Source organism: Numida meleagris, chromosome 2 (genome assembly GCF_002078875.1).
Source record: "Numida meleagris isolate 19003 breed g44 Domestic line chromosome 2, NumMel1.0, whole genome shotgun sequence".
NCBI lineage: Eukaryota > Metazoa > Chordata > Aves > Galliformes > Numididae > Numida > Numida meleagris.
In genome coordinates this window covers 42,982,778-43,009,186 of record NC_034410.1, presented here as the reverse complement: position 1 = coordinate 43,009,186, position 26,409 = coordinate 42,982,778, and the positions used below count along the sequence as shown (strand labels likewise).

The 26,409-nt window shown below is 37.4% G+C and overlaps 1 protein-coding gene across 1 annotated transcript in view; it reads left to right on the top strand.

The window, feature by feature from the left end:
* Positions 1 to 26,409, top strand: part of LARS2 (leucyl-tRNA synthetase 2, mitochondrial) — a 93,136-nt gene that overhangs the window by 10,121 nt on the left and 56,606 nt on the right. Inside the window, exons 4-7 of the mRNA XM_021386851.1 lie at positions 4,853 to 4,944; positions 8,226 to 8,286; positions 15,922 to 16,011; positions 19,959 to 20,102. Coding sequence (XP_021242526.1) covers positions 4,853 to 4,944; positions 8,226 to 8,286; positions 15,922 to 16,011; positions 19,959 to 20,102 — 387 coding nt within the window. The remainder of the gene's footprint in view (positions 1 to 4,852; positions 4,945 to 8,225; positions 8,287 to 15,921; positions 16,012 to 19,958; positions 20,103 to 26,409) is intronic.

Genomic DNA, 26,409 nt, shown 5'->3' with positions numbered 1-26,409 from the left:
GGGGCAGGATCACCTCCCTTGCCCTGCTGGCTGCTCTTCTTTGAAAGCAGCTCAGGATATGGTTGGCTTTCTGGGCTGTGAGGGCACATTGCTGCCTCATGTCTAGCTTGCCATCCTCCAGTCCCCCCACGTCCTTTCTGCAGGGCTGTGCTCCATCCTTAATCCCCCAGCTTGTACTGATAGTGGGGTTTGCTGTGACCCAAGTGCAAGACTTTGCACTTGGATGTGTTGAACATCATGAGGTTCTCTTGGGCTCACTGCCCCAGCCTGTCTAGGTCTCTCTCTGGATGGCATCCTGTCCCTCAAGTGTGTTGACTGCCTCCCACAGCTTGGTGTCATCTGCAAACTTGTTGAGGGTGCATTCGATTCCACTGTTGGTGTCACTGATGATGATATTAAAGAGCATTGATCCTAGAACTGACCCCTGAGGGACACCACTCGTCACCGATCTCCATTCAGACATTGAGCCATTGACCACCACACACCACAGTGTTTACTACCCAGTGCAGTTAAAAGTCAATCTAGGCTGCATTCAGGTGAAGATCTTGATTTGACAGATTTTACAGGTTTTTCAGCCTATTCAGAGCAGCCTTATTTTAGGCAGCCAGTAGAAATAGCAGCTCAGCTGTCCTTTGCCCTTGCATCCTTTCTGTCTCACTTGTGTGTGCACACTTGTGAGATCAAGTGCAGGGAGAATGACAGAAAGTTGCCACTGAAGCCAGAGGAAGATGGAACTTGCAGCCATGGATCATCCATTTTATCAACATTTGGGATTAGTTCATGTCAGTTGTGTCAGGGCACTATAACTAGAGGCAGGAGTGCAGACTTGGCTACACTGACGCACATTTCTGATCTGTCAGTAGGCCTTTTCATTTTCATTTTTGCTTGCCTTACCACACACTCTTTGAAATAAACGTATTTATTTACAGACATTTTTGATGCTAATTACACTTGCTTGCTTGGAATTTAGAAGGCATCGATCTAGATCTAAGAAAGATGCATCGGCTCTCTGGTCATAGCGTTCGGACGTACTGAGCACTTCAGGAAAGCAAACAAGTTCTTTGCTTCTTTACAAACATTAAGAACAATTCACTGCATAGTTTTTCCTAGTGATGTTGATGGAGGCATAGAATTGAGTGTTAAAAGATCATTGTCAACTTTGTGTTACGTCGTGCTTATGGATCTCGCCCACTAATGTCAGTGTGATGGGCTGATTGTCACAGCAGATGGAAATCAGAAGAAATCCTCGGAGGAAAGGAAGAGCTGAGCCCTCACAGTGAATTGATGGAGTTACTGTCTCTTCTTCTGCTTAGTCCCACAGTCACACTGAGAGGTCTGGCCATCATTAATGGCAGATTTCTGGCTGTGCTGTGAAATGATCCTTACTCTGCTACGAGCTAATACGAATTCAGAGTCTTTGGGTTTAGGTGTTTCAAGCAGCTGTTTTCCTTTTTAATAATCTGCTTCTGAAAAGTTCTCTGTGTGCCCGTATATCATGGTCCTGTGCAAAATATAGTGTGCTGAGTGGCAGAAAATATGCAGTCCTGCCTGACTGTGCGAGCTCCTGAGGATCTTAGGGTATGTCATCTGTGTGAAAGACTAACCTGGTGCTTTTAACCAGATGGAGTGTACATGGCTGCTTCTCTGTGAGGACCCACCAGTGCCTGTGCCCATGAAGGGAGGATTCATGCAGAGGAGTGACTGCAGAAACACAGCTCGCTGTGGGAACAGCACTGGCTTCTGCTGTCTTGAAATGGCTGTGAGGCTATAACCTGCCTTCTTTTACCTGGTACAGACATCCTCAGATCATGCAGGCTCCTCTCCCACGAGATTGATTCATTATTTGTCTTTCTTTTTCCAAGTGATTTGGAGAAGTTCTTGTCTGTATGGAGAAGCGATGCTTGGGAGAACGGTCACTCCAGTGAGCAGAATCAATCCCGTGATTGCATAAGGTTTAAAGGCCACTGTCAGAAGCAATCAAGTCAGCATTTAAGAAAGTTGGTGACTCTTTTTTTTCCTTTCTTTCTGCTCATCTGTAATGTTAGAGGGAGCAGCCATGTTTTCTGCTAGTTAGAACCTTTGATCAAGCCCTTAGAGAGCTTTAAGAAACACCCTTTGGTGTGTTTTCTCCAGATTGCTTTCTTCCTATATTTCCTTTGTTTTAAGCAGGGCAATTGAACTGTCCCTGTATTCTTTGTGCCAACTTTTGACAGGTTAGTAGTGTGTTTTTTTCTTCTCTTCCATGCCTCTTTAGATTTTTCATGTTTGTCAGAGCTGTATAGTTTATCTCAGCCTTGTTTTGTGTTGGCTAAGTCAATTTAAGATGTAATGCCAAGTGCTGCGTGAAAACTGTGGCATTTTAGCTGTAGATGGGTAACACGCTTTGCAGCCAGAAGAAGCTGACCTATTGTTTAAACAATTGCATTTCACAGACCTTTCACATCCATTCACAGTTCAGAAGTAAAGGAGACAATGAACTCGAAATCATTTTCTAAACCACCGTGCGTGTTACATTCATCTCTATAGCAACTATATAAATAGATCTATCCTGGAGATTAATTTGAGGATATTTTTAATATCTCTTTAAATTCAGGTTTCTTCCTGAAACTTGAAGTAGTGTATTTCTTCAGCCCTTTCAACTCGAGGAATGCTATTGATTGTTAAATTGAACTGTATTTGAGTGTGATAAGTGAATACACCGTGTGATATTTTTAATATACACGATAGAATTGGGAAGATCTGTGTGAGCAGATAACTCCTGCTAGCACTGATGGTACAGGGATAAAATGTCTGCACGCAAGCTGTCTGAGCATCAGTGAGCCCATTCGAGGAGTCTGCAGCCAGGAGTGAAGCTGTCATTTCCTCATCCTTTTGCTCATAAGCATGAGAAATGGCCTTGTTGTGCCTTGTTTTTGGCTGTCCATCTAAACCTAGGAGATATTCCAAAGCCAGATTTTACACAAATTTGCCAGGAGTAATTTTTTTAATCTCACTTAATATGCATCAGTAAAAGAAGACATTTCTAGGGATGCAGCTGTTCAGCTAAAGAAATGGAGCTTGAAAAAGAGAAAGTCTGTATACTACATGCAGAAAGTCTGTATACTGTGTGGGAAAAATACCTGGTTTGTGGGGTCATTTCTGTCCTTAGCCAGCTGGTCAGCACTAGTGACGGTCAAACTGAACTATACAAACTAGTATTTTACTGTGTCCTTACAAAACCCTGTTGAGATTTGTAGTTTCTGTAAAGTTTACCTTTTTTTTCCCTCTTTTATACCAATGACTTTGATTATGGTAGGGTTACGGAACGGGGAAGGGCCGTGGGCAGGTGTGCATCAGCAGGGCATGTCAAGTAGTGTAGGCTCCAAATGAGATTTTTCCACTGAAAGTTTATAATGTGAGGAGGTGAGAAGTTCAAGTCTGACATTTTCTGACATTGTAATGTGAGGAATAATCCCTCTGATAAAGGAGAACATTTCTAAGACATGATAGCATTTTAATTTCTATTAGATTTTTACACCAAAAATGTGGTTTGTATAGACACTTCCTGTACTGGCTTGAGAGGCGGCTGATCACAGGTTAATACCTCTTTTATTGCTGCACCATCAGCATAATCATACGCAGCAGGTCTAGTTTAAGCTCAGCATTAAAAACTAGAATGCTTAGGAGTCACATCTATTAAATTATTTTGCTTTTATACTCAGTGGATGCCAAAGGAACCTTTATAAACATGTCTATAGAATACATTCTATGAAAGAGTCAGTTGAAGTTGGAGGATTGGAAGGATGTGGCCAAGAAATGAAAATAGTTCAAACCAGAGACAAAAGGAGATACTATATGTCAGTAATAAACAGATTTTTCTGCATGGAGTTAGCTTGTAAGATTAGTATTGCTGGGCTTGCTTTCTCATTGCTTTGTTTACATGCTACTAAAGAAGAAGTTCTTTATATAAGTACATATTTAAGGGGTATTATTCAGCTTGTGTAACTATAACCATATTGGTTGAATTTATAGCACATTTGTAGGTATAATGAATGGGACTGGCTTTTACCTAACATGTATGCATGTCTAATGACAGAAGATTAAGCACCGACCATTCTTGTCCTGGTTCTTAAGGAGTTTTTTTGTATATTTACTTTATTTGCTGGATAAGTTGTTTTTCTAAATATTTCTTACCTTGACAGGAAAGATATATTTAAACAAAAATTATACTGTATATATATGTATATATGTTAAACGCTGTTTAACCTTTGTTTATTTGAGGTCCTGAAATACATTGTGTCAGCCTGCAGTCTATATTTACAACAGATTTTTTAAGTAAAATTTGACCAAAATATTTTTCCTCATCGTCTTGTTTTTATCTGACAGATTTAAGGTTATCATAGAGCATGGTATGTTTTTTTTCTCTTCAGCAGAAGGGAAAACAATTAGTAGTCTGCACATCAGGTATAGTTGTAAAACCCTTGGTTGAAATAATTTTGCTTGCTTTCTTCTTCTTCTCGTGTAGGGCGAGTATTTGATTCTGCTTAGCTGTAGCATTCGCTGCTAATTTTGACCACCACACAAATTACTAAGGTTTGATTTTTGTCACTGCCAACTCAGTATTGAAATAGTTTTGAGGATTTATTGCATAATATCTTAAGCCCCCTCTAACATCAAATTGTTGATAGAGAATTCATTTCATATTCATCTCTTAAAACAGACATAGCCCTTGTGGGCATGCTTTGAAGAGGTTCAATTCAGATAAAGGAAATGCTAAAATGCAAACCACGATTGGTTATTTTGAGGCTGGTGTGTGTTGCTATTGTCGTACCAGAAAGTTGCATAAGATTGTGTTTTGCATTTTTGCTGGCAGGTGCTAAATCCAATGGGATGGGATGCGTTTGGTTTACCAGCAGAAAATGCAGCAATTGAGCATGGTCTTCACCCTGCAAGCTGGACACAAAGGTAATTTGTACTGAATATAAGTGGTGTAAACACCTGTACTGTGGAGCCCATAAAGTAACAAAACAGCAATAACAGTGTAGAAGAAATGCAGTACAGAAAGAAGGGTAATTTGTTGTTGTTTTGTAGAACTGTGCAGGTGACTCAATTTCAAAAGCTTGATGTGTCAAGATGATTTTCAGGGCTTCCTTCTCAATTACTTGTAAACAGCTAGCATATTGAAAAAGTGACATTTCCCAAATGTCTAAAGCAGTGAATAAGAAATAAATCAGAATTCTGTTAAAGTGAGTTAAATCTTAGTGTAGAATACACAGACGAGAATGAACTATGTGGTTAGGTTTACTGACAGTTTTCAGTACCATGAGAAAGAAGATAATTTTTTCATTTGAGACTTGGTCTTTGAAAGTGATAAGCAGCCGTTATTGCTGAGAAATTTTGAGAAAATTTTGTGCTTTAGACCTGAGAATTTGGTGTTGTGTTCTTCTAATAGTCTTTAAAATTAGTAGAAAGTTTCGTAAGTAAACTAATTTTCTATAAGAGGCTCAGAAACTAGTTTTCAAAGTGAAGTTGTTTGTTGTGCTCTAGGTGCATTACTGAAGCTGTGTATCTTTTTGGACCCTGTTGTGGCTTATCCCTGCAGACAGCCAAGCACCACACAGCCATTCTCTCATTCTGCATCCCCGCTCCCCCAGCCCCCAAGCTGGTTGGAGAGAAAACTGGAAAGATCAGGAACTCATGGGTTGAGATAAAAACAATTTAATAAGGAAGGATAGCGAAGAAAAAGAACAAAAAGAATAAACAAAGCAGGTGACGTGGAATGCAATTGCTTACCACCAGCCCGGCTGGTCCCCAAGCAGCAGCAGCCCCTGCCAACCAAATCCCCCCTGTTTTATTGTTCAGCACACCACCACAGAGTGTGGGACATGCCTTTGGCCATCTGGGTCAGCTGTGCTGGCTGTGTCCCTCCCAGCTCCTTGTGCAGGGCAGCACAAGAAGCTGAAAGCACTTTGACTTAACGCAAGTGCTGCTCAGCAACGACTGAAATGTCACATGTTAACATTATTATTCTCATCCTAAATTCAAAACGCAGCACCATACCAGCATCTGGGAAGAAAGTTAACTCTACCTTAGCCCAGAACAGCCCTTGAGATAATGCTGTTCCCTATAAGTTCTTGCGTGCTCCTTATTCTAGGTTAAGATCACTTGCTACGTTTCCTACTAAAATATGGTGGTAACTGAATTCACTTAAGGAAAATGTATGTAATGCTGTGCATACAAATTCTGTGTCATTTATGCTCAATTTTCTAAATTTCCTTCTTGTTGGCTTGATATGAAAATATCCATTGCCACTAAAAAAAAGAAAGAAAATGAAAACCAAACCACCAAAACCACTGTTTTTGTTTCTGAGCGAGCCAGGAAAGCCACTGTGCACAATGTGTTGTGAAACATCAGTTAAACTATATGTGAAGTTAGCTAAAAGGTAATTAGAAACCTGTGGCTATGTGGAAACATTGCCCGGACTCTCAGCAAAAAATCTGCTACAAGTGTGTCTTGCTTTGGAGAAATACACTGCTTTTGATACAGGTTATTCTTTTTCTGAAGAGTATGGTGGGTAAGCTGGTGATTTCTGTCTTCATTTAATAAGCCTGCTGCAGCTAAGCTGTAAAAAAAAAACATTAAAAAATCAACGTATCTGTTATATCCAAATGGCTCATTTTTAACTCTATTATCTTGTCAGAATCTTCACCAGAAAGAGCATTCCTTTGATCTGTATTCACATGTCAGATGAGGCACAAAGAATTGAAGGTTGTAGTCTGGAGGGAACTAGGCTGACACGTGTACTTGCTGACTACAAAAGGGCCAGGGTTTTCTCCTTCTCACTGCCACGTGCTCTCTGCTCACCTACTGCAGTAGCTTGGGAACTCAGAACATCTTGTTGGTTCTGCTGGCTAAGTGAGTTGAATGGGCTCAACATAAAAATGTTGAGCATGTGGGGCAGGGAGACTGAACAATAGTAAGCTGCCCTGTTAGCTTGGCTTGCTTCATCCAAGCAGGGTCATGTGGAAATGTGTGGTGGAGCAGTGCTTGACCTGATGCTCTTCTGCTTTCTGTGCTGTTAATTTTTTTTCTTTTCTTGCTGTTCCATACATTTAAACCAATTCAGCTAGCAGTCACATGTACAAGGTATTTTGTGCAGGGAATAAAATTTTAGCTTTAAAATTTAGTACTGGAAAGTGTAATTTTCTGAGTTAACTAGTGGTATTATAACAACAATTGAGACAAGTTAATACATCATCAGTGGGATTGATTATAATAACATCCAAGCAAGAAACTCCTTTCTATAGCCTTTTTTTTTTGTGTGTGTGTGTGTGATTTTACAAAGGAAGGGAATTGGTTCATCATACAGGCAGGATAAATTCTGACCACTGAAGCCAATGCAACCATTTTATCCACTGTCCCCTGTCCTAAATGTTTCTGAAGTCTGCATCAGGGATGACAGGTACATAGAGCTGTGATATGGGATGTGTTTTAGTCATCCATGGAGCAGATGCCGACACCCCTTTGAAAGGGGGAACATCGTAAACACCTCAGCTTGCTTGATTCAGGAGCAAATAACCAAATTCAGATCATCATCATGTTCTGAAGAGGTGACTTAAAAATGAGCTCCAGTTGACTATTACTCCTTATATTCTCGAAGTTAGGGAAAAGAACTGATGAAGACAGAGTTGCTTAAACGAAACACAAAGAAGCCTTTGTTAGCAAAAAATCAGTGTAGAGGCAGAAGCTTTGTGAGAGTCCCCTGGAATCTGATATTTTTAAGTAGGTATGGTTTGGGTGGGAATTTAATGTAAGCAGTACTGCTGAAAGTGTGATTTCTCCTAGTGGAAGTTTTGACTGTGTAAGATTTCCTTGTTTGCCTGTGCTGATATTACTCTGCTGGCAAACCTTTCTTGGTTTGAGTGGAGCTCTGCACTCCTAGCTATACCAGAAAGATTTGTTGTACAGAGAGGAATCGTTGGGTGTATCTGAAAACTGCATCAAAATATGTGCAGAGTAGTTGCATACACAGCCATTGAAATGGAAGAATACATACCAGAATAGTGATTTTTAAAATTATTATTTAAGATGAATATTCTGACAGTTCATTGTACTTGATTGGTAGAGAGATGATAGTGTGTAGATGTTAACTAGTACTTTTGGTTTCCTAGAGTTTTGTAGGCGCCTGATGTTAAATGCAGTCACATGATATGAATAATTGTAATATTTCTCTTTTCTTTTTGCAGAAATATTCAACACATGAGGGATCAGTTTGATGCACTAGGTCTTTCTTTCACTTGGGAAAGGGTAAGATTTTCTTTTCTAGAGGATACTGTTTTATTTTACTGCATAATGGAATATTAAAAAATCTGGAATTTTAAGATTTTAAACATGACAACGTGGAAGTCTTTGAAAGTGACCAGTTTGGGTTGTTGCTGTAAGCTGTAAAATTGCATTTGAAAAAAGTGGTAAATAGACCTTCTGTGAAACTTCTTATCAAATTTCTCTCACTGTTGTGTTACTGACATAATCTGATTATCTCAAACTGTAGGAGAGTCTTCTCTTTAAAGTGATTTCATTTTTACTTTGTGTTTACATTTGGATATTTCTCTGCTTTTTTTGCTGCTTTCAGAGTAGCAATTTTCTTCATTAAGAGCTTTGGTAATAGTCTAAATAGATGTTTATGAAGAAGCACACTTCTCTGCTAAGGTGTATATATATATTTTTTTGAGGATTGCTTTTTTCAGTGCATGTGTTTTATAATACAGTCAACAGTTTAAAGCTAGTGACTTGAAATGTGAGTTTGGTTATGTTCTTCTAAACGTGAGGGACAGTCCTGCATTATCACTGTTGTCCATATCGTGGCCACTTTGGAAACTAGCTATTCTATTTAAAACACTAATGCTTGAGAATCAGATGTTCACCTTAAATACCTTACCAACACAACCAGGCATAAGCTAATCTCACTTTCAAGATAAAAATGAAAGAAATTAATTTTTGAAGCAATCATAGTAGGGGTTATTGCATTAACTGGTGAATCAGCCACAGTCACTAACTTTATATTCTTAGCAATAATCGTTACTTATCACCTTAATATGATTCTGAATAGCCTGATGGAGATGCTAATCTTGAATTTTTATTACAGTTTTGTAGCTCTGAAAAGGAAAAGGATTAATTTTCTGTCAGTATGAGACCTGCCATCTGTTGTTGTTAATTGAGAAGGTGAAGTTGTTGTTTTTTGTATGTTTCTACGTGAAAATAAAATAATACTTTGACATATCTTATATATGGCAAGATTTTCAGTAAGAGCCTTTACGTTAAGATTTTAGTTTCCTTGGTAAGAAAAATTGCTCTGGAAATAATTTTTTTTTGTGTGTAGGGTTGACTTCACACATTCTTGACAATTATTTTCTTAGATTTTAAAGTGTTATTATCTCAGAGGTGTTCTTTATGTGTAGTACATGAATAGCACAAAACAGTGAAATCATATGTGCATATCGGTATTACGGAACACGCAGGAGCTGAATGTTGTAGAGTGCCTTTCAAGAAAACTGAGAAAGTTCACTGGTGTATACAGACCTTCATGTAACCCTTATGTTCCAAAGAAGAAACGGAGAACTGATAATAATGAAAACCATGACAGGAAGTATAAGTATACAGGGAAAACTCATTTGTCGTCCTCGTGCCTGTTCTTTGAGACTTACCTCCACTTTTCTAGCAAACCATGTTATAGTTAATGAGCTTTCAGAAGCCTCTGAATATGTTTGAAAATATGCTTTAATTCTGTACAACTAAGTTCATTTTTTAACAGTTGTATAATTAAAATAATTCAGAATGCCCCAGAGAGAGGTAGTCTGTGTTTTTGAAAGATGAGTTTTTAAAACAACTGAAATGTGTTCTTTGAAACAGTGAAATGTTGGAATTTTCACTCCTTAATTATTTAAGTTTTATTTTACCTAGAAAGCCTGCCTTATTAACTACAGTGAGAGTGACCTGGATGGTAACCATTAGAAACAGAGAGATGTTTAATCAGTGCAAAAAATGTATGATACCTGAAATATATCTATTGCACATTGTATTATAGTATAATATTATATTAAATTAAATGCGCAGATATTTGAGCTAGGTGAAGGAATGTCTTTGGAACGGAATGGCTTAAGTTACAGCAGTGTATCGTCCAGGCTGTTAAAGCCTGCTTCTCTGCAAGGCTAATTAGACTGAGCAGAGCATCTTACTGTCTCAGCTGTACTGCTGCTGGGCTAACTCGAGCATCTTTGCACAGCAGTGCGCTGTGCTGTGCAGGTACTTACCTTAAAAGTGAGCTCCTTGAGGTAAGGAATATTTTCTTATTATTATTCTGTACTTGTATGGCAGTAAATCAGTGGCTTACAAAATACTGTGACATTGCAAACAAACTCAATGATGTTAGTGACTCCTATGAAAAATGAGAGAAAAACACCTTTTATATGAGTTAGTCTAATTAACTGAGACTGTTGTACAAAACAGGAGTTGGTTTTTAATCAAATTCCATCAGTCTTTTTCCAGTGTGCTCCTTCATTCTGTTAAAGCATAGTACCTAGCAAGTATCTGCTAGAGGAAACTCATTCTCCTACCTTAGGTCCCTATTTTAGTGTGGGTTGAGTTGCCTTTGTAAAGCACCGAAGTTTGTAATAGCTGCCAAAGAATCCTATCTGGCCAGCTGAGATAACGTGGGGAAATCTTAAGTACATTTTACTATTTTACAGATGTTAGTGGGAAAAAAAGATGAGAAAGTAATAAAAAGTGCATTTGGAATATTCAGTGCATGGAGCTGTGCTGAGGAAGCTGACTGCATATAAAGTCATGTGTGGTGTTCAAGAAAGTTCTGTCTAGGAATATGAAGCCTAGTTTTAATTTTATTTCTTGATAAAATTACTGCGAGCAAGTCCCAGCGCACCTGCGTAGTAGAAGTTTCCTGTTATCAATCTGTTTCTTTTCCTTGTTCTCTCTTAAAAATACTTTCTCATTTTGACTTGTATGCCATAGCAGTCGGTGAAATTACTTAACCAGCAAAGCACAACAAAGATGGCATAAAAGCTAGCGAGATTATTTCAGAAAGCCGGGTTACAAAGGCACTCGGAAATTATTCTGCTAAACAGAAAATGTAAGCAAACTGCAATGTAATTAAATGCATAAAAAAGCTCTGTAAGTACTTTGCTTTAGAGTAGGCTTGAATACTAATATTGCTCTGTCACTTTTCCCCTGAAATGTAGATATTTTAAGTGTGTCAAATAGTAAATTTTTAAAAACAATGTTATTCTGGAGAAAGATTAAAAGAAAAAAAAGCTCAATAAGAGAGAGAACATTTCTATGCTGAACCTGAAGATCCAGTGTTAAAAAGATGCGGTGTAAGGGTGGAAAAAATGTCTTTGAGAGACATTAAAGCACTTGGAAAATAAAAACCATTTTTGTTTTAAGTTAACAATAATTGTGTCTTTCCTGGTGATTAGATTTCTCCAGAATACCATCCCAGACAGCACTGCAAACTGCCTGTTGCTTCTTCTAAAGATTATTTTCAGGAGAATTATTAAGTGCAATTTTTGAAGATTCCTATCATCAGCACCAAGGGGCGGAGAGCGTATGACTTTCCCTTTCTTGTGCTCAGCAGTGCTGTCAGGCTGAATGCACGTTACCACTCTTTCAGCAATTTACCACTGGTTTATATAACTTTCTTCTAAGAGGTAGCTTGTACTGCCAACATTTTTCAGTATGATTAACGTTGCCCTTCTGCACTGTGCATTTTAAAAGAAGAAATCTTTGGTAGATTCTCATTGTTCAGACATTTCTCTGTTTTGTTTTGAAGTTGTCATTCTGCCTGGCACACATAAAACTGTAACAGCAGACAGGGATTTAACTATCAGATTTTCTTCTTATCCACCTCTCACTGATAATCAGTCACCCTACTTGTAATTGAATAGAAAAAGGCATCATTGAAATAAGGCTTTTTTTGCAGGAAAGGTATTCGTGCTCTAAAATGTAAGTACTGCACGATGTTTGTAGCAAACAATGCATGAAACTGAGGGCCTTTGAAATACAAATATGCAAATGCATTTAGAAATGTCATTCAGTTGAACTCTAAACCTCCAAAAATTAAATAATTACGCTTGCAGTTAGGTGGTTTATGCCCTTCAGTACGAAAATAGAAAAATGGGGGATTAAAGATGTTTAATCTTCCCAGACAGATCTTGAAAAAATCCATTTCGGTTTTTCTCCCTATTGTATTTTTAGTCAAGTGTAACATGGCTGTCTTCAGAATAGCGTAAGTGGTAGAAACAAAATGATTAGTAATAAATGAGGAAATTAATTCTCTCCGGTTATGTGTTATCCCCCAAACGGGTGGATCTTACAGCAAATAAACACTTTTATGCAGCCTGTAAATATTACTTATATTGAAAAACATAGCCGTGGAAGTTGCATGAAGATAGAATCTTTTTCTTTAGCTACAAAATAGACAGTTGTAAGAATGTGGCAGATTTAGAACAAATAATGAATTTTAAGACAAGGCATTTCAACAGTTTTTAATGACAAAAATTTGCCATCCTGAACTTGTTTTCGTTACTGAAGATTCTCTCCTGCTGGCTTTGCCATTGTTTGATGGCTGAAGTTTTGTATCAGGCTTTTCATGGTGAATGATTCTTTCACCTTAACACAAACTAGGTGCTTACCAAGTTTCACTGCTGTCACGTCCAAACTGTAAGAGTGCTAGTTAATCTGTAGCTGAGAATTTATTTACAAAAAGAAACAGACCGTTGTATCTGCACATTGGTACCAGCTTGAAACAGTAGCCCCTTCCTCACACTCTTTGTCAGGAACAGATTGCTATGCTGAGGGAAAAGGATTAAGCAAGGTAGTTGGTGTGGGGATAAGGGTCCTTCTCACTATATCCTGGCAATTCCTTCTCACTATACCTTGTCAATATCTGCTGGTTTTGGAAGCAGACCACTTCTAAAAGTGGTTTGTTTTAATTGTGTCATTTGTGTTGGAGGAAGGAGAAGTAACAGTGAACAATGGTAAAGATCGGGTTTGGTGACAGCAGCAGATGCTTTTTTTTTTAGCTAGCCATCTGACAGGAGGAGTAGAGAGAATGGGTGGGAAGGAAGGAGGAGATGCCATCACTCCTTTCTGTGGTTTTGTGGTACCTTCTTAAGTGCTGTGGTAATGGCTTGCCACTAAATCTGTCACAGATCTCTGAAGAGCATATGCGATTGACAGCAGAGCACTATATTTCATATTTCTAAGAAGTGTTCTGGGTTTTAGTGTATATTTCATCTTTGGAATAAATGTGCTAATATCCTATTTCTTTATATTCACCGAACTGCTTTATGATATAGGATTATAAATATGTGTTATTTTGTTAGTGCTCAGCTCACAGACATTTTTTGAAAAGTCTCAATGGATCCTGTCATGCTATTTTGCAAAGCCTTTATACAAACCCTTCTCTGCATTTCTCACTTAGGAGAGTTCTGTTAATGCATTGCAAATGTTTGTCGTGCCTATGAAGCTTAAATAGAAACTTTACGAGTCACTTTAATTTAAGGATGATGACAGCCAACTGGGAGCTTTTTGCCAGACATAATTTTTTTAATCAAAATCTAGAATACATGGAAAAATTATTTTTCACTGTACATCCTGATGTGATAAACTATAGGAGAAAAAAATAAAAAAAACATTTCTAGCTTGTCAAGAGGTTCCTGACTCGTCATCAGCAGCAGTCACATAAATTCTTGCACATTTTGCTTGGCAGTAACATCATTTCTCTTCAAATCTTCATGGTTATAGAGTTAAATAAGTGATGAGCTTGAGTGATCTCTTTGGACTTTCGGATATTTTGCAGAGACCAGACTGCAAATTAACTTCAGTGATATATTCCTGCTGCATTTCTTTCTAAAAAGTGGGTCAGTTTACAACTTGTGAGAGAGCACAGACATGCGATTCTGTGTACCACACCTTGTTCAGCATGAAAAATGCCATCTCTTTTGCTTCAGTTAACACATATCTGCCAGCCAGGACCAAAAGGACAAAGCTCAGTTCATCTTACTGTTTTTATTTGACATCTCACTTTGGTTGTCTTCTTTGTTTACCTGTTGCTCACATAACCTTACATTGTACTGCAAGGAATGGTCTCTGTTCTTTTGTATCTCTGATATTAAGAGATGAAACTCCCTTGCCTGAGCAGCATCACACTAACAGAACTAATGTCGCTGTTCTGGAGGCAAAATATATATGCATATGCACGTATGTGTATTTGTACGTGTACATATGATGAAATGGATGATGTGTGGTTGAATAGAGATAAACCAGATTTCTTACCTGGTTTTTCTGTTTGTTTGTTTCAGTGCAAAGAGCAAGGTTTAATCAAGCAGCTGCTTTTCATGGCTGAGCCTTCACATGCTGTGCTGAAAACTTGCCACTAAATGTCTCTCTCTGGTCTGGAAAGCCTCTTCAACTCACTTTTGAGGCGTATCTATTCAAAGTTCATATTAATTGTTCAAAGCAGTGTTTCAGCACAGGAATGTAAAGTTGTCGAAATAGTGACATTTTTATACTAGGGTGTTTCAGATGTCACTTGAGCCAGAGAGGCTATTGCTGATGTCATCTGTCACAGGGACTTTGGTGGGATGCTTAGATGATAGGAAAGCCTAGGTGAAAGACATTGTACCATTTGTTGGTAAATTTGTTGATAAATGTATTCAGTTAGCACGTAGTTAGCTGGCATACTGAAAACCCTGTAACTCTGACATTAAGGTATATTCTTGCTGCTTTAAGGTTCAGTGTAGGAGTTACCTTCAGCTTCACTAAGTACCAGTGAATCAAAGTTTGTCGAAATGATTCTTCTTTAAACAAGAACAAGTTAAACAGGAAAGGTGTTGACAGGAAAAATGTGTTTTGTTTATTGCCACATATTTATGAGGTAATTAGAACTCAAGTGCTGAATTACATGATTGTTTTCACTTTGGCCAAACTTCGAAATACGTGGGTGAAAGCATACACGTATCCATTGCACTGGTAAAGCACTGCATTCATGTACAGAACGTTGAGTCAGTAATCACATCATGCTTTAGTGAGCTTTACGTACTCATGTTTATTTGAAATGCATTTTGTTGCTTTTTAAGCAGTTGGTAAGTAGATTGTGTTTTAGTTATTAATATTCACTAAAAACTTCAGAAAGGTGGCAAGTTTTAAAAAAAAGTACTATGGTATTTTTACATGCTGTTTCCTCGACTCCCACTTCTCTTTTTTATGCTGTCATTTATTTTTATCTGTCTTTATTTCTCTCTTACACTTGTGATTTCTTGTGAGATACCCTTTTCAACTCTTTCATCTTAAAGTTTGGAGTCTTTCTCCCTGGTCCCTGCCTACCAGCCCAACGTTTGCTGCTGTCAGCACCTTCAGTTCCTCAGTGCTGTTCTGTCCCCTACAGCCACTGGTTCAGCTGCAGACTCCTTCTCTGCTCTCTCTGCAGCCAGCTCTGAGCTGTCTTTGAATAGCCCACAGTGCCTCTTCCTGCTTTTCAGTACTTAGAGAAAAAGCCATTATGCCTGAGATGACTTCTTGAATAGCTCTACTGTTTTTTTTTCTAATTTTGCTGTTTCCCTGGTCAGACAGCTGTGGTCAGTTTTATTCTAGTACTGTCATATCTATCAGCATTCATATTACAGTGTTATTTTATTCTATGTTAACAAGTAAACTTTGCTTTGCAATGTTTTGGGCCTTTGCAAAGGCCCGTGTTCTCTGGTTTTGTGTACAGGTGAATATCACTCATAATAAACATTACCCAAAAATGCATTTTGTTTTCACTTTGGCATATACTATACATTCTTGAGTTAATTGCTTAAATTAAAATGCTGTAAGAAGATACTAAGAATAGCTTCAGGTATTTTTATTTCATTTCATTTTTTACAGGAAGTAACCACTTGTTTACCGGAGTACTACAAATGGACGCAATACCTTTTTCTTAAGCTTTTTGAATCTGGGATAGTGTATCAAAAAGAGGTAGGTACAAACTTTGGCCTATGATACTTCACACTGCACTGACTCTAGTCACTAGTCACATTCGGTCAGTGTTTATGGATGCATTTCTGGATTATCCATTTGCATTCATTGAGTGGTTAGATATTTATGGGGCTCTGTTTCATTTTAAATCACTGCAAAATACAATGAATTTTGTCTGTAATTAACATGAATGGGTATTACAGTATGTCAAACCAGAAATGTTTGCATGTCATTTACATTGAAATGCAGGATCAGAACATAGCTACAATTAGTTTATTTCCTAGCTTCAGTACAGAATTTCCTAGGTCTTAACTTCCCTCTCCTGAAATTGTAAAAGATAATGTGATCGTGAAGAGTCTCTTCAGCACTGAGATTATTTGACTGTATTACATTACTGTGATGCTATCTCAGAAGTGATAGAACTGGATAGGATAATAAGACATTATGTATCTAACCATCTAATTTCTGGACCCTGTTTGTGATCTGTAAAATATTACAGAACTATTAGATGCTGTAAGGCTATCACAGCTGTTTTTCAGCTAGCAGTACATTAAGAAACTCTGAACCTTATAGTATGTTATAAATGACATATGAGGTTATCTGAAAAGGGAAGAGTTCAGTTAGTCTTTAAGCAGGAGGTGAAACAAAAGTGTTAAATCAGCATTCCAAAGAACTGTCTACATAGCCAAGGCGACTCAGTTCCAAAATACCTGAACTACTGAGCTGCATCTAAACAAAGATGCAATTTAATAAATGTTCCTAACTTAAAATGGAAACTAACATTTCTTTAAAATAGCTTTGAAGTTTCCGTTGTATTCTGTAGAAACCAGAAAATCCTACAGAATATAATTAAGGATGAAATCCAATTATGCTATGAACGCAGAGATAGAGGTTGATGATGAAAGGTTGCATTTGGAAAGATGAGGCATTCTTGAGCCACTTTTCCTATTTCTGTCAGCAAGATATATTCAGAGATCCTAAATGATGGCAGGCAAGAAGATTGAATTTTTGGTACGTCCTAGCATGCAGGGTTTGGCTGTGTTGGTTCTTTTTGTTTGTTTGTTGTTTGTTCTGTATTTTCCTTTTTTTTTTGTAATAAAAAATGTAAACCCTAGCTTTTTGATAAAAAACTTATTTTTATTTTTAGATTTTTTTTTTAGAGGTGAATCTGAAAAACACAAGGCTTGCAGCTTCTTTAGGAGATGCACAAAAGCAGTTTTGCATGCAGACTCCAAGTATTGTGGAATTTTGGAGGTGTTTGAGTACCAATGATTGGATGTGCTTTGAGGACTTAAATCAGCATCTGTCAGCCTGTAGGGAGTGTAATCTCTGTTGAATATAAACCAGTTGCTTTTGGCAGGAAACAGATGGCAGAGATGTAACCCATAACCCTTGGTCTCTTCAAGCTGTCATGTATCCTTAAAGCATACATCTATCCCGTGTCTTCAGCATACCTGCAATATGCATTAGGCAGTACTTTTGCACAGCTTGAAGCCTCCTGTTTTACAATTTCTTTTAGGCATGAGGAGATAATTCATAGCCTTACTGTGGAGATAAGAATGATACTTGTCAAGTGTTAGTGTAGTTAACGCTCCAGGAGTATGTGTGTCTGGTGAGAAATTTCTCTGGTTGGGAAACAGCTTCAGTGTGTCTGGGAGTGGACTTAGTGAGAGTTAACAATGTCTGGATGCTGCGGCTTCTGGAGACAGTGTGTCTTTATTTGCCACAGCAAAATACTCTCTCTTCTTCCTACAGTACGGATCTGATCAATATACTGTAGAGATTATTGACTTGGCCAAATGTGTCTCATTTCATTTGAGATGAATTGCTGTCTAGACTGTATTGATTATTTTGATTAGGTATCTGCAGTTTAGTACCATAGACACCAAACCTGGAGGTAGGTACTTATGCTGTCTGGGGTTATGACATCTGAGGTCAGATGAGATGAATCGTACCTTAAAAGCTTAAGACCTTCACTGGTGTAGAGAGCAGATCTAAATAACTTGTGTGAGATGTGCACTTTCACACTGTGCTCTCTTTGTATTGGTGAAATTTAGTTACTTCCTGGAGCTATCGTTTGAGGCTGTCGTTTTCATAAAGTTGCCTCTGTGAAGTACAAGTAGGAGCTAAGGATTTGATTTAATATCCAGGTTCTGAATATTAGTCAGAAGGCTCTGAGTAATGGAAGGAGCAAAATGCAACCCTAAAAGTTTGTGGACAAGACCATCCAGCTGTGCATTTCTTACATGTGCATTTGCTTTATGCTTTGCGTTATTTATCTAGATACATTTTCCTGTTATGGATCATGAGAATATGTCATGCTACATAATTATACTTGCATAAATCAATTTGGTTAATTTCCAAAATTTACATAGTATGTTTACCCAATATCAAAACAAAAGCAGTATTCTTTCTCAACTTTTAGTCATAGCCAACTTAATACAAGCAAATGCTGATAACTGCCTCATGCAACTAACATTTTATTACTTCCTGATGTTATTTTAACTTAGTGTGATTTTTTTCAGATCTTTATAAATGATAAGATCATAACTTTAAAGCCAAATTCATAATGTGTTGCATCGTTGCTGAAAAAAGTGTGTGTTCTGGAAGTATAGAAAACAAGTCTGTAATAGTGAATATATTGATCACTTGTAATTTCCCAAAACTTTTTGAAGGCTGTTGTAAAAATTGTATAATGTTCTTGATAGGAATCAGATGAAAGGTAGGCAAACTGTATAAAATTTGAATTCCAGTGACATACTGAGTTCATGCAAGCTTGATTTCAAGATGAATTTATTTTTATCAAAAAACGGCTTTAATTAATGTGTAAATCAGTGTAAGCTGTACTGATAACAAAAGCAGCAACAATTTTCCTCAGGAGGATAGGGTCTGTACATCTGTCTTTTCTTCTGTTCTCACAAAAAGGTTTGTAAAGTGATTGTTGTATTTACTATTTCTAAGAATAGATAGCATAATTAAAATTAAGGAGTATCAGTGGTTTGGAAAACGGGACGTTTCAGAAAGTCATCAGTGATGGATGAAATGTGAAGTGAATAATACAAAAGCAGAGAATGTTTATAGGTTGAGTGTGCTTGATTCTCCCAGTACCTAAAGAGTATATCTAAACATTTCAAATAATATATAATGTATTTCAGTGCTGTGGAGCTGGAGCTACTGCTTTTTATTTAAGCTGATTTAACTTTGATTTAGGTCAAATACTAGGTAACACTCAATTTAATAGATCATCACCTGTATCTATTTATTTTTTCAAGTTAGTGTCTGTCATTGATGCCCCTTCTAGAATGACTGTTTCAGTGCTCTTAGGATTATTTTTTGTGGTCTTACACCCTTTATCATAAATGATCAGCTAAATTGTTCAGTACTGTGAGGGGGAGGTTTTGCTTTTACTCCCTCCCCACCATGTCTGAATATTTAGTTAAACACTAGCATGTATTTCACTTTAAATTTTCTTTAATGCATTTGTATTGGTAATCGGTAGGAAAGATGATTCCAAAAGTAATTCACACAACTGACAAGAAATGTGAGGAAAATAACAAGTCTTCCACTTCAATATAAAACTTTTTTGTGACCCTCTCAAGTTGTGAATCCTCTGTCATCTGTCCCCTTCAGTCTCACTCTCAGCACCTTTATTACTGCTGGACAACTTTTAAGCATCAAACTGTGTAATTCGCAGTATTGTAAATTGGAATGCTTAGCCACCAAAGAAGGCAAATGCTGCAAACCGCTTTTTTTCTTTTGTTCAAAAGAAAATGTTTTGTTCAAAATATGTTCACTTGAGTCCCTGTTGCTGATGCAAATGAACGTTACCAAAATGTAAAAAATAGGAGCCCCAAAAATGTTTCTGGATAATTCTTCTGTTATCTAAAAAGTAAGATTCTGTTTTTGAAATAGCTGCTTAAAATATTTTTTTCCTGAAATGTTTTTAGGCCTTGGTCAATTGGGATCCAGTAGATCAAACTGTTCTAGCTAATGAACAGGTGGATGACAATGGTTGTTCATGGCGTTCAGGAGCAAAAGTGGAACAGAAGTACCTCAAACAATGGTTTATCAAAACTACCGCGTATGCAAAGGTATGAGGATACCGCTTTTGGAAATTATGGTAGCGTTTAAGGAGGTGACTCTTTTTCCAGAAATATTTATTAAGCTGAATGTGGTCTTCTATATCTACATGTTTGCATAATATGTAATTATACAGTATTATAAGTGATTTGTCCCTTTTCATGTGTGTGGTTTTTGTTGTGAGCTCAAATTTGGACTGCAGTGGTACAGCATATTTTCCATATCTGTGAGTTCTTAAAAAAAACTTTACTGGCTTTATGCTATCTGAGATGAGAGTGTCAACTTCCTCTTTTGTCTTGATGAAATCTTTATTCCATCCAAGTGCTCTGTGTGTTGGGATCTCAAGTACAGATTGAGAAAGTTATTCCCAATAAAATAGTAAAAATTCATCTTTGACCCCTATCCCAAACCTCAGATTCAAGAGACCAAATTTCTACCGTCTTTTAGGGAAAACGCATGTGGGGTCCATTCATAACCAAGAGAAAACCTTAGGTTTCATGCCTGATCCTTTGATTCTGTATGTGCAAAGAGGATACTTGAGATGTGCTTTTTCTGTTTGTTCTGGCAGTAAGGAGGGAACATTTGCTATGGCTGAAGGAAAAATTGAACATGTCTACACAATCACAAAATGATCACAAGGTTCTGAGCTCTTTATCAGTGTTCTGTGTCGTGTTTCAGGGTCTGCCCCAACTCACAGTTTGCCTCAGTGTGAGGCTGGAAGTTCTCTAGAGTTTCTACTTTTACCAATGCATTTTTTGTCTATTGTCTTTATAGAGGTTATAGGAAGTAATGACTGACATCCCTGGGTTGTATCCATGCTTGACCAAATTTCTGGGCTTTTATTTCCCACTGAGAGAGGTGAATTGGCCTTAAATTTCTACTCAAAGAAAACCAACCTCGAAGCAGAAACCTTTCAGTAACCTTAAAACACCTTTGGTTTACAGGATTATTACCTTTTGCTCAATATGCACCCTTCTCTAGGGAAGAGGATCTACTTTTTTTCTTTAGTCTCTAAGCTAAGAAATATCATTACAGGGAAGACATAAGCTTGGTGGATGATCAGGTCTCCCACATTTCATTATCCAATAAGTAGGCTTTACTGAAAGCCAAGGAGGACCTTTTACATCCACAACCCCTTACCTCCCTGCAAAAGATGTCACCTTGAGAGACTACCATATGCCCTCCATACAAGAAGGTAGAGGGTTATGGTGCAAAAATGCTCCTTAACGTCTCATCATGAGTGAGAGCTGCTTCTGTTTCTTGTTTAGGGATAAATATTTGGATCAACCTCCACCAAACCTTTAAGCATTGCTACAGAGGACAGTGAGTATTCTGCTGATCCCTATAAAGCTTCCCAAAAGTTTGTTCTGTGCTTGATTGATATTCTGTAGTTCATACAACCAAGTCAATGAATTATGCCATACTGCTCCCAGCTCAAGTGCTTTGGCAAGCATTGCCTTCATGTGCTCCCGCTTCTCAGTGTAATGACAGATGCTGCCAGTTATTAGCAGGTGGTTTGGATTTTCCTTTTCACTCACTTTCCCATTTTTTTTGCTATGGTTCTGGCACATTTTAAACAGTCTCACTCTGCTTCTTTTGGCAAGGGCTTTGTACATTTGGTTGTAGAGGGGAAATTTTTTTTTTTTTTTGCAAACCTTCAGATAAGAATAGGAGACTACTAGACTCTGGTATTCTAAATCCAGTAACTAATATTAGATGAGTTTCACAGCTCAGATGATTAAGATAAAGAAATTTCCTTTTTTTGTTATTTTTTTTTCTTTCAACTTGCAAATGACTAGCTAATATGGTACATTGTGTCTTACCTTCTGAATGGCCCATGAACTGCAAACTGCAACTGAAGATTGCTCATGTGAGGAAGACTGTCTCTGAGCTATCACTGACAAAATACTTCAGTCTCTTAGAGTCAGTGTGCCCACACTGACATGACCAGGAATCTTCACAATAGCATCTCGAGAGAAGCCAAATCACATATGCTACAACTTTGACTGCTGTGTCTGAATATATAGACAAATTATCCCCAAAACTCAACATTCCACACATTTATTTATTCCTTACAGTAGTCATTCCAAGTACTTTTCAAGGGGTTTTTATATGGCTAGTCCTTTTATGTGTGTAGGGTGAAGCTAAACATTTTTAACACCTACATTATTTTAGGATGATAACATTAGTGGTGAAAATATCTTCGCTTCCTCAGGGGGCATTATTTCTTGTCTCTGGCTCCTGAAGGCACTCATCTGCATGAAGACATTTACCTGGCTTACATCATGGATGAGAGTACAACTTCCTTTTCTTGTGAGTCTTTAATGTTCAGAAACTCTGGGTACGTGTGCTTCTAATGATGAATGAGTACAACAAATAGTTTTTGATCTTTACCTGACAGTTGATCAGTGAATATACCTCTTTAGAAAAATAGCAGGTTCTTTATAAATATCACTTCCCTTTTATTTCTTCAGTTGTTTGGAGCTCACAATTAATATGTGTGTAGTAACTTTTCTGCAATTATTTTCAGGAACCTGAAGTGAGCCTTCATACTCCAGCATACTGCAATAGCAGAAAGTGTTTTTATCCAAGCTGGCTTTAGATGGTGATTATTACTTGTGGTACTTAATATGCCAGGCCACTGTAAGGGAAATCTGAGAGGACATTAAAAAGATTATCTTCAGTGGGACTAGTCATTTTCTATGGTTAATCTTTTCTTCCTCCAAGAACAAAAAACCGAAACCAACGCAGAAATAGACATTCAGTCTTCCAGACTTCGTCTAGACTTGAGACAAATTTCATCTAGACTTGAGACTTTATTCCCCATTTCTTTTCCAATTGATTGGTATACCTCTGCCCATTACTGCTTCTTTTCAGAGTGACCAGAAAGCTAAAGCAAGGTGATTCCAGATTGATGAGGTCCAAATCATTCTGATCCAAAGACCTATATTTTCTGTCAGTAGACTAGCCTCTAGGTCTTTGAGCCATGCTGCCAGAATTCCTATCAGTACTCACTTGCCCCTCTATTTCCTATATCTCACAGCTTGCAGAAATTCATCTGCACTGCAAGATTTATTTGTTCCTTGTGTAAGATGTTCTTACTAACTTTGTGTAAAGCTAGCAGTGCAGGGCTAAGTGGATCAGGCTTTCAGTGAGTTGTATGGCTAGATTTCTGTCATCCACAGAAGTTTCACTGCTATTTATTCTGAAATTTTAAAATGGGAGATGCAAAGAGATTAGTGGATAGTAGTTTAATCCTTGTGCCTTTGGGGGAAGATTTGTATTTCTTTTCCGTGTTAGTTACTTTTGGACTCAGATGGTTAGTAATTTTTCAGTCTGTTCTCCTTTCTCCTTCATATTTCTCCAGTGAGGCTTTAATCTGGTTTTGGTACCTGAAGGGAAAGCCATGAGGTGACTGTTCACCTTTACTTGCACCTTCAACAGTGACTACTGTTTCTTTAGAAAAGTTTACAGAAATTTAGGACCAAATGCCAGAAAGCTCCACCTTCTGTGACCTTTCTCTGCAGCAAGGCTCTCTGCAAATCTCTTGTTCCTTCCAGAAGTTTTCCCTGGTTTTTCTTTAACTTAATACAGTGAGACAGCATGTTGAAAAATGCTTTATTCCTAATAAGTAACTCCTTTCCTGTGTGGGTTAGAGGAAAATGTAAGACCTTATATCATCACCATTTTTTATATACAGGGATCCATTTAAAATACATTTAATGAGTCTGTTATTCTTTAATTCTTCATGCAAATTACCAGCTAGCAATAATAACTGAATGATATGAATGCGTACAATTTATTTTCTATTTGGAGCACCTGCAAATTATCTAAATGTAACTATACAACCTATTTATACTGCATATTGATGATCTTTATAGTCATCTGTGTTTCTCTTTCACCCATTTGTCTTTCTGTTTTTTTATCTCTCAACCTTAATACAAATAAATACTAGGAAATGTAGTCTTCATCTGCATGCTTTATTTATTACTCAGGTAGCAACAAGGTGCTACCTGATTGGTGATGGGTGGTGAAATCATTTTCTGCTCTTGCAGTAGTTTGTGTTTAATTTATATGCACATAGTATCTTAGATTCCTGTTGTGTCCAGAGGAACCATCTTCTGTGGATTTGCTTTGAATTCTTTATCCTTACTGCACCTGCTCATAGTCCTTTGAAACAAAAAATGCAAACAGACAAAGCAGCATTTGGTTGCATGGCATACCACTGGCAATGTGTTTTTTTTCAAAGGGCAGAAGTACCGATCACGTTTTAAACAATTAGCAGGGAGTAGTTTAATTACATTAAGTTACGAAGTAATCATGCCCATTTTTTATAGAGCCAAGTAGATATTAAAAAGTCTAGCAGCTTGTATGGATTTCCAAAGAACATTTTAATTGTCATTTTTCTTTTGACAGAGTCCTTTGATAAAATTACAATGCCTTAACTGATGGCATTATTATTCAAATTGTTGTCTGTGCATTTAAGATGTTTTAAGCTAAAACATTTAGTTGCCATGGTTACCCAGCTGAATCAGTAGGCAGATTCATTGGAAAAATCGATTGGTAAATGTTAGTGTGTTCCCTGTGTACCTGTAAATTGCTGTTACTGTGGTGGTGTTTTTTAAGGCACAGTCAGCTTACTCTACAAATCAGAACCTTTAAGGTTAGTGTTTGCATTGCACTTGTTCTTCCAAAATTAACTCTATACAATGTATATTTTTAGATTTTTCCGAAATTCTTGGATTTTTCAAAAACAATAAAAAAATTGAATGATGCAAATAACTAGAAAATATTAAAAAAAAACAACAAAATAAAATAGAAGCGACTTTGAAACTTTGAGTTTTGCCTTAAATCATCTCCCATTTTGCACAGCGTTATGATAGTTTAAATATTGGAGAAATTGACAAGGCTTACAAATTTTTGCCCAAACTCTTAATTTATAGATGTCATACAGTAGTCTTTTTTAATTATTCATTTTGTACAGGCATTTATAGACAAATCCTTCTCACTTTCTGTAAGGGTAAAATAACAGAAGATCTATTAGTTCTCCAGCTTTTTTTTTCTGGGCTTTCACTTCATCTGTCAGCTGCTTTGGTCTGAATATAATTTGAATTTTTACAAAATAGTCTTTTACTTGATTTTCCTGTTTTTTTTTTTTCCTGTGTTATTAAGCAGAATGGTTACTTTTTTACCCGGTAATGAAACTGAAGTACTGCTTTTTATTATGTTAAGATTATTGACAGTACTTCGGATTTCACAGTGTGAGGTAATGCCTCATCATTATGAGGAGAACAGAAATGCTGGCTTCTTAGTTCTTCATGCTGTATGTGTGATTTTTCACTTCCCCTACTTGGAGTCTAGCTCACAGTTTTCTTCTTCTAACAGAATGGGCTTGATAAAACTCGCTTTGAAACTCTTCCTCTTGAGTCATGCTGAGAGCTCACTCTCTTGGCCAGGAACCAAGAGCTCCATCTCCACAGCTTTCTTAGAGCTTCATTAATAAAGAAATGACACCTGTTTTTTCCGCTTGGCAAAACAGGAAAGTATTTTGTGGATTTCTGGGCCAGGCTGGGCTTTCACTCTAGTACAAACGCAGCATATCATTTGGTGCTAAAGTAATATGAATTTAATTTCCTTTTGGTATGAGATTAATGCAAACAGTGAGAGCCAAGTGCTACTAAAAATGATAGCAATTCTTTTAAAGAGCTTTTATATTTACAGAATCAATTACTCATTTTTTTTTCCCAAAGATACACTTTGCTATGCTGAAAAGAGAATGTTTTTCACTTTGGCATTGCTACAATGAGGAGGCTGCAGTGAACTGTAGAAAAGAACACTGGCTTTACTTTTGGCTTTTGAGATGTCTGTTATTTGCCTCAGTTACATGTAGTCAAACCAGAGATGTTTACTGACAGTGAATTATATAAGAGAAAAACTTCTGACAGTTCAGACATGAACAAGGAAGAATTGGAAGCATACACAGTATCTGTGTTATTACTCTAATTGGAGCGGGCAAAACTTTTCACAGTCAGCATTGTTTGCAGTCATTCTCATCAGTGCAACGTAGAAATCAAAGGCTTCTGTAATTATCAGAACAGGTATAACTGATGCAAACACTACAGAAGCAGTGGAGCGTGAGTCCAAGAAGCAGCAGCTTTTGAACATTCCCCCTCTACGTAAACGCAGGACACCAGCGCACAAGTATTGATCTTCCACAAGCTACCTGGGGCACATCCACCACTCGTGGGTTCTAACACATGGCTGTACTTATTCTCTTATTACCAAGGAAAACATGACACAGAAGCATAGAAAGACAGC